This window comes from Alosa sapidissima, chromosome 20 (assembly GCF_018492685.1).
Source record: "Alosa sapidissima isolate fAloSap1 chromosome 20, fAloSap1.pri, whole genome shotgun sequence".
Lineage (NCBI taxonomy): Eukaryota > Metazoa > Chordata > Actinopteri > Clupeiformes > Clupeidae > Alosa > Alosa sapidissima.
The window spans coordinates 17,194,874-17,204,248 of record NC_055976.1 but is presented as its reverse complement, the minus strand read 5'-3'; the positions used below and the strand labels follow the sequence as shown (position 1 = coordinate 17,204,248).

The window sequence follows — 9,375 nt, the reverse complement described above, 5'->3', positions numbered from 1 at the left end:
CATGTTTAGGAGTCTCTTTGCAACCACACTGTTTGCTATTAGGTCGATGCATCGATACAGATCAATGGATTGTAACGCGCCTATACTGTGTGTGTGTGTGTGTTTTGTGTGTATGTGCATGTGTGTGTGTATGTGTGTGTGTGTGCGTGCGCGTGTGTGTGTGTGTGTGTGTGTGTGTGTGTGTGTGTGTGTGCGGTGTGTGTGTGTGTGTGTGTGCGGTGTGTGTGTGTGTGTGTGTGTGTGTGTGTGTGAGGTGTGTGTGTGCAGTGTATGTGTGTGTGTGCGGTGTGTTCCCCACCTGGCGCTGGGCTCCAGGGGCGTCCGGTCCTTCTCCCAGGTGATGATGGGTGTGGGCAGTCCCTCCACTTGGCACTCAAACCGCGCCGCTCCGCCCGCCGCCACCACCTGGTCCTCTGGGTCCCGCTGCACACGGGACAGACCTACGGCACGCAGGTGGGGACAAAAAGAGTCACCACATCTACATTAGTGGACACATTTTTACAAAGCAAATAACAGAGAATAACTGACATTCGACTTACAGACACACACACACACACACACACACACACACACACACACACACACACACATAGAGAGAGCTCAAGAAAACATCCCTCTTTCCCACATACTCATGGTTCAGGAAATTCTCTCTCTCTCTCTCTCGTATACGTATCCATTTCTTTCTAGAGAGAGAATGTGTGTGTGTTTGTGTGTGTGTGTTTGTGTGTGTGTTTGTGTGTGTGTGTGTGTGTGTGTGTGTGTGTGTGTGTGTGTGTGTGTGTGTGTGTGTGTGTGTATGTGGGGTCCATAATGGAGGTGAGCGAACTCTTCATGTGGCAGTGAGGCCTAACCTGAGGCCTAATGACCTCTGACCTCTATGGCACTACAGCCGCATCAGACATTTAACAGGCCTCGGGTCAGACAGCACATGTGGCCTGTGCTGGACACACACACACACACACACACACACACACACACAAGATATAAAGACAAAAGCATGTGTGCAAATGTATATATTCTCAGGTACACACACACACACACACACACACACAGGACTCACTGGAAACAGATGGGTACCTGCAAGACTAAACACCCAGAATGGCCGTTGTTCACCTACACAAGACACTTCCTAAGCAGTGTAGCAGGGTTTGGTGAGATGGAATCCAGTGGAGAAGTGGATTAAGGTCTAACAACAGACTCGGTCCAGAAGTGGATTAAGGTCTAACAGCAGACTCGGTCCAGAAGTGGATTAAACGTTCCACATACTCGACACACCTGACCGGTAGCGCGACAATGTGACGTCACAGAGCCGTAACCATTTATACTCGCGCGTTGTGGTCACGACACTAGTTACAATATTCTCCTGAACAGATGTGAAAAGATTAACGCTAACTACGTTACACAGCAGAAGAAGCTGCATTAAGAAACACTAGTAGCAGAGAATGTAAACAGGCTCTGCTATTATCTAGCCTCTGTGATGGTACTTCAGACTTTGGTTGCTACTATTCACAACTACCACCATCATTATCATCTAGTTTCCAAGGTGTGCACACAGGTAGATAGATAGATGGATATATAGATAGATACTTTAGTCATCCCGAGGGAAATTTTAATAATTTAAACAGTTTAGTTAGCTGGCTAGCTAGCTAGCAGCTGGCTGAGTTTGTGTAATTTCCTGAAGTGGAAAGAGATTTTGTTCAGGCCTTAATAGATATCCTTTGTTTGAAAATAAATCGTTTCTATTTTCCTCTTAATTCCATGTGTTGCAACTCTCGCTGGTAACTTTGTTAACTTATCCAGCAAACTATTAAAAATTCACAACTGTAACAAAACACTGCAACTCTCGCTTGCCCTCCTAGTCCCATCTTCCTGTTTCCGCTTTGTCACGTTCGTCTGAAAAAAATGAGTGGTGCGCTACCTCGCGCTACCTGGCTAAAATCCTGGCGCGCCAGCAAGATCTACGTCATTTTGACGTCACGGTGTCGCACTACCGGTCGGGTGCGTCGAGTATGTAGAAGCCCTTAAGGTCTAACAGCAGACTCGGTCCAGAAGTGGATTAAGGTCTAACAGCAGACTCGGTCCAGAAGTGGATTAAGGTCCAACAGCAGACTCGGTCCAGAAGTGGATTAAGGTCTAACAGCAGACTTGGTCCAGAAGTGGATTAAGGTCTAACAACAGACTAGGTCTAGGGGGTCAGTGTGATTTTAAAGAGACACCAGTCAGCCCAGCGCTGGGAACAGCCCGTATGATAGGCATCTGCCAACAGCATACAGCTGCCAGGACACACACACACACACACAAACACACACACACACACACATTCTCTCTCTAGAAAGAAATGGATACGTATACGAGAGAGAGAGAGAATTTCCTGAACCATGAGTATGTGGGAGAGAGAAAGAGGGATGTTTTCTTGAGCTCTCTCTATGTGTGAGTGTGTGTGTGTGTGTGTGTGTGTGTGTGCCTATGTATCCTTTGATTTCTACCTTTTGTATGTGAGGTCCTTCTAACACTATAGGCATTTTACAGATAGATGTGTTTTTATAACGCTGTTTTCCTTGTCCTTCCTTAATGACTAGCAGTTCAGTTCTCTCCAAATATTTACTCACACTCTCTCTCTCTCTCTCTCTCTCTCTCTCTCTCTCTCTCTCTCTCTCTCTCTCTCTCTCTCTCTCTCTCTCTCTCTCTCTTTCGCTCTTTCTCTCTCTTTCTTTCACTCTTTCTCTCTCCTCTCTCTCTCTCTCTCTCTATCTCACACACACAGCGCACAAAAACATCTCTCTCGCTCTCTCTGTATCACACATAAAACACACACACACACACACAGCACAGGAAAACATGTCCTCTCTCTCTCTATCTCTCTGACTCCCTCTCTCTCTCTACACACACACACACACACACACACACACACACACACACACACACACACACACACACAGCTCAAGAAAACATCCCTCTTTCTCTCACCCACATACTCATGGTCAGGAAATTCTCTCTCTCTCTCTCACACACAACTCACACACACACACACACACACACACACACACACACACACACACACACACACACATACACACACACACACAGATCAGGGTACATTTTCTGTTCTTATACAAATACAGTTACTATAGGGCATACAGGCGTACCAGTTCAGAGCGAACACAAGCAAGTGCGTGTGTGTGTGCGTGCATGCGTGCTTGTGTTCTCTCCGAAGGCACGCACGCACACATGAACACACGCACGCAACTGATGTGCATGAGTTTTTGTTCACTTTGTGCCTACACTAACACAAACACAGTTACTCCACCTTAAATACTGTGCAGAGAACACACAGACACATTCAGAAGGAGTGGCTCAACCTGCATTGTGAATGGTGTCAATGCTAAAGGCTGTTAGCTACACCATTCACTATGTGCAGGTTGAGCCAGTAAAGCTCAATGACACACTGACTAATCATTAACTAGAAGTGCTGCCTTCCCTAATGACTTACACTGTTGCCAAACTAGTGTAAACACACAGTGACATAACACACTGGGGAAGATGTCAGATGTGTGTGTGTGTGTGTGTGTGTGTGTGTGTGTGTGTGTGTGTGTGTGTGTGTTACGAGACCATACAATTGAAAGATGGCTCAACATAACATAACAAAGGCCAGAGAGAGAGACCACGGTTTAAGGGTACACTACAGACTGTGTGCCTGTGTGTGTATGTGTCTGTGTGTGTGTGTGTGTCTGTGTGTGTGTGTGTGTGTCTGTGTATGTGTGTGTGTCTGTGTATGTGTGAGTGTCTCCCTCCTTTATTCTGTCCCTCTCTTTGTGGCTAACAGTCTACAAGGGACCGCTCTGTCTTTTTAGGAAAGGCGAAACACATAATTAAAGCTAAAATGACAGAGGTCATTTGCTTTCTTTCTCTCTCTCTTTCTTTCTCTATCTCTCTCTCTCTCACACACACACACACACACACACACACACAACAAAATGTACACACATGAACACCTACACTCACTACTCTGTCAGCGCTTAATCTTTTGTCTCTTTGTTTAGTCCCTCCATTTTCCTCCAAAACCCTCCACTGTCCTGTCTTGCAAACCATTACCTCTCTACCCTGAATTTCTCTCTCCCTCTCTTTATTTCTCCCTCTATCTTCTCCTTCTCTCTCCCTCTCTTCCCTACATCTCTTTCTCCCTCTCTTGTCTTCCTCTTCTCTCTCTATATCTTTCTCTCTCTATCTCTCCCTCTACTCTAAATCTCTTCCTCCCTCTTTCTTTTCTTTCTCTCTACCTCTCTTTCTCTCTCCCTCTCTTCCCTAAATCTATTTCTCCCCTCTCTTTATCTCTTCTCTCTTCTCTCTCTGTCCCTCTCTTTATCTCTCCTCTCTATCTCTCCGTCTCTTTATCTCTCCTCTCTCTTCTCTCTCCCTCCCTCCCATGTCTCTTTCTCTCCCTCTGCCCCTAAGTTTTATCTGCTCATTCTCTTTCGTTCTCTTCCTTTCTCAATTTCTTTCCATCTTTCCCTTCTCTAACTCTTCCTCTTTTCCCATCCTCTCTCTCCCTCTCTCTTTCCCTCCATCCCTCCCTCTCTGCTATTGTATTGCAGTCGCCCTCCTAATTCCATCAACAGTCCACCCCTGGCCTCACCACCTCTCTAGTGGCCCCTGTCTCTCTTGTCACACACACACCACACACACACACACACACACACACACACACACACACACACACACACACACACCTCTAGTGGCCCCTCTGTCTCTGTCTCTCTCTCTCTCTCTCTCTCTCTCTCTCTCTCTCTCTCTCACACACACACCCCTGTCTTTCATATTCTCCTCCCCTCTTATTCTCTCTCTCTCTCCTACACCCACAATCCTCCTCTTTGCTCTACTACCACAAACACACACACACATTCACGACAAAATCGTACAGCACTGTCCTCACCCCCAACTCTACCCATGCATGCACGTATAAGTCATACAGTACACTCCACGGCCCTCCCCAGGCTGGACACAGGGCTTTATAACCATACATGTGAGCATGTGTGTGTTTCTGTTTAAACTTCCTGATCTATATATATATATATATATATATATATATATATATATATATATATATATATATATATGACCATGACCATGCAACTTGAATGAGAACAGTCAGATCGGAATTCACGTGGCACATTCATTGGCATGTGTTTAATCGTTTGTGTGGTGTTTTGAAAGATACACTACCACTACACCATACACTACCACAACCACTACACTAGAAATGTCCTTATTTTAGAAAGAAAAGCACTGTTTTTTTCCAATGAGGATAACATTAAATTAGTCAGAAATACAGTCTAGGTATTGTTAATGTGGTAAATGACTATTCTAGCTGGAAACAGCTGATTTTTAATGGAATATCTATATACCGGTAGGTGTACAGAGGCCCATTTCCAGCAACCATCACTCCTGTGTTCTAATGGTACATTGTGTTAGCTAATCGTGTTACAGTAAAAGGCTCATTGATGATTAGAAAACCTGTGTGCATAGCTGAAAACTGTTTACAGAACTCATAAAACTGGCCTTCCTTTGAGCTAGTTGAGTATCTGGAGCATCAGCATTTGTGGGTTCGATTATACTCTCAAAATGGCCAGAAAAGGAGAACGTTCTTCTGAAACTTGACAGTCTGTTATTGTTCTGAGAAATGATGGCTATTCCATGAAACAAGGGGCTAAAATAAGATTCTGGAGGAAAAGGTCAGGAAGTCTGCCAAAATATCTACCCCAATAGGCGGCATTGGTAGCCTGACGAGCCAGACCCACATTAAAATGTAGGGTCTGGGCACTCACCATTCGCAGTGCTCAGTCCAAGGGGCGGGATAATCGGTTGTCTTTCAAATTCCCTCTGAACGCAATAGGACAGCGCTATGAGTCCCATGCTAGAGTTGGCTAGTTGGCTAGTTCAAACTTTTGCCAACTTAAAAAAAGCATAACTCGTGTCACACTGTTTGCCAACAGCAACATCCATCTTTTTTGTTTTCAAGTAGCAGGGAATTCAAGCCAAACCGTTGCAACTCTGCCATCAATCATTATGTTAAGCCCGCCTAACGACTCTATACACGATTTGATTGGCCAAACAGAAGTTTAATTTTACGAGCTCACAAGCCAACGGAGGGTTGCTAGACTAGCCCTGGCAGCAAATGTAATTTGCTGCCGCTAGGGTGCGTCTAGATTTCTAAGCTACGGCATTGGACCATTAAACCTCACAATGATCCAAAACATCCGGCCAAACAAGGCAAGAAATTGTTAAGAGAGAACAATATCAACATTTTAGAGTGGCCCATCCAGATTCCATACCTCAATCAAAAAAGTGAGTACAAGGCCAGAGTGATGCAAATAATCGTTCCTGCCTCAAAACCTGGATTGCTGCTAAAGATGTGTAGTCTACAATCATTGTGGAGACATGGAGAGGCTTGGTAGGTATTATAAGAACAATTATGAGAGCTGTGATGGCAAATAAATATGTTTCCACTGATTATTTAAAAAGAGTATGTATGTTAATTTTGGACATGCCATTTTTCATTAAAAAAACATTGTCTTACAACCTTTTGGCATGTGGCATTGTCATTATCAGTCAAAACAAGCATTTTGATAAAGAGAAAATCAACATTAAATCAATATGTGCCAGGGGTATGAATAATTTTGTTCTTAACTGTATGTGTATGCATGTGTGTTTGTGTGTGTGTATTCGTCCACTCACTCGCCAGGGACAGGTTGACCACACGGCTGGTCAGTGCTCCGAAGGCGTCAGCCCTTTGGCAGCTGTAGCCGCCCTCCAGGCCCACAGGGGGCGCCCTGGCATCACGAGGCGGCGCCGCCACCAGCAGCGAGCCGTTGGAGAGAAGGCGCAGTGCAGGGCCCTCCTGCAGCTCCACGCCGTCCCTCAGCCACGTCACCTCAGTGGCCTCCTCGTCCGGCGACGCCCCCAGCTGACACTCCAGCAGCAGCGGCCAACCAGGCTCCAGCACCGCGTGCACTGGCCCCGCCCCGCAACTCAGCTCCACCCACAACGGTTTCTCTATGAAAGAGAGAGAAAGTGAACTGATGATTAAAGATTTGTTTTTCTTGTGATACGCAATTATGCATTTGATAGCAACAAGGCAATGTAAAACAAGGCAGATGCATTTCTAGAGGATATTTGCAACGAATCCTAACCAAATCACTGAACAGTAAATCACAAGCAATTAGCTCTCTAACAGCTTTAGGACATCCAGTGTTGGAGTGCATTTACACAGAACTTATATATATATATATATATATGTGTCTTATATGTCTTTCCTTTGTATAAATATAAATATAAATACTCTTCATATTATGTGTCCTAATAATGAAAGCAAAACATCAGATGGACCTCAGATGAGTTTGGTAACATGCACCAGATGCATGACATTCATAATATTATGGATACTGGTCTGTCATACTGAGGTAAAGCTGCGAGTCAATTTCTAGAAGGGTCATATATAATTTACATTTCAGAAAACAAAATTACAAAACTGAAGACAAATTTACAGAAGCTGAAGTATAGAGCTGTAAAATGAAATGTTCAGTCAAATATGAGTAGTTTTATTGAAAACTCACTACTCAAATAACAATAAAATGTAAACATAAAACTGGAGTGCCTTTTTTGAAATCAAAGCTCCGTAAGGTGCACATTTAAATAAAAAAAATATCTTAAATAAAAATAGCCTATAAAATAAAATAGGCCAATATTTTTCTGAAATAAATATATTTATATGAGAAAAGTAGTGTGCAGTTTCACAGCAGTGCGGAGAGGGGAGCAGTGCAGAGAGCTCCGGTCAGCGGCTTGCGTGAAGCAAGGATCACGACACAAATTTGAACTATATCGATATATGCGATATGGTCTAATTCCATATCGCATTTTAAAATATATATATATCTTTTATATCGATATATCGCCCAGCCCTATCTGACATCCTATGATGTTACCATTGAAACCAGAGTTCTACTTGACATTGTGATCTTTGATGCTTCTCTATTCTAAAAATAATTTCATCATCTCTTTAAAAAAAAAAAACTCTGTAAGATCTACTGAACCAACTCCTGTGATATCTTATTCTTTCTAGTGTTCCTTCTTAACTGAGCCCTTGACAAAGTGATTCATCTTAACCCCGTAACTGCAGACATTTATAAAATACTGCTGCAGCTGCTGCTATAATGACACTCCAAACTTCCCAAACCAGCCCATCAAGCATGTCCACGTGTGGAGGAGAGACATAGAAACAGACAGAGACAGCAACTTTGTGAGCCATCAAAGGTTCTCTCAGGTCTTGTTAGTGTTCGGTGGTGGGCATGCTGTAGGCAGGCTGGGTTGACTAATTTCTTGGCAAATTGGACACCCTTAAGTCTCATAAGGGGGGAAGATATGAGGGCCATAATCTGACAACAGCTATGTTTAGGTCTTTGGCTCAGTTTCACTAGAGAGAGAGAGAGAAAGAGAGAAAGAGAGAGAGAGAGTGAGAGAGAGAGAGATTACAAGTGTTGCAGTTTTCGCTCGCTTGTTTATATTTGGTATATATTCCCTCACCACACAGAAGGCTAACTGAGTATGAAAAAGTGAGATAATAATTAACTTTGCAAGTTCTTTACCACACACTTCTCATACAAATATTGCAAATGACAAATGTGATTGTCCTTACAGACCTTCCCATATAGTTAGTGAGTGGTAATTAATATGGGCTGCTTACAAATAACAAAAGTCTGTATGTTTGTGAGTGTGCATGTGTGTGTGTGTGTGTGTGAGAGAGAGAGAAAGAAAGAAAGAGAAAGAGAGATAGAGAGAGAGACTTTGACTTGTTTAACTATACTGTACATCATTGACTGGAAAAAGTCCCTATCACTGATACCAACAGTAAGTCAAAGTCAAAGTCAAAGTCAGCTTTATTGTCAATTTCTTCACATGTTCCAGACATACAAAGAGATCGAAATTACGTTTCTCACTATCCCACGGTGAAGACAAGACATATTTTTCCAATAACAGTCCAGTAACCTCGACAAGACAAAGCTATGACTCCCTGGTACCCCAAATACCATAGTATTTGTTTTTAATATCATAGCTCTCTTAAAAAAACACACATTCCAGCCTGACAGGTATTTGATTACATGTGTTTCACCATGGTTTTCTCCATGGCGACAATGCCAGAGGGGAGTGAGAGAAGAGGAGGGCTGAGCTAGGCTAGTCAGGGCTGAGCTAGGCTAATACTGTGCCCATACCTAGAGAAGAGGGCGGAGCTAGGCTAATACTGTGCCCATATTCAGAGAAGAGGAGGGCGGAGCTAGGCAAATACTGTGCCCATATCCAGAGGTGTAAAAGTCCAGCTCCAGA

At 43.6% G+C, this 9,375-nt stretch overlaps 1 protein-coding gene across 2 annotated transcripts in view; it reads right to left on the bottom strand.

Moving 5' to 3' along the window:
- igdcc4 (immunoglobulin superfamily, DCC subclass, member 4) overlaps window positions 1-9,375 on the bottom strand; it is a 95,450-nt gene that overhangs the window by 47,594 nt on the left and 38,481 nt on the right. For both annotated transcript variants that reach the window (XM_042074446.1, XM_042074447.1), the window contains exons 2-3: window positions 6,733-7,050; window positions 299-440 (exon numbers count right to left, since the gene is read on the bottom strand). In XM_042074446.1, the coding sequence (XP_041930380.1) occupies window positions 299-440; window positions 6,733-7,050 (460 nt within the window). The remainder of the gene's footprint in view (window positions 1-298; window positions 441-6,732; window positions 7,051-9,375) is intronic.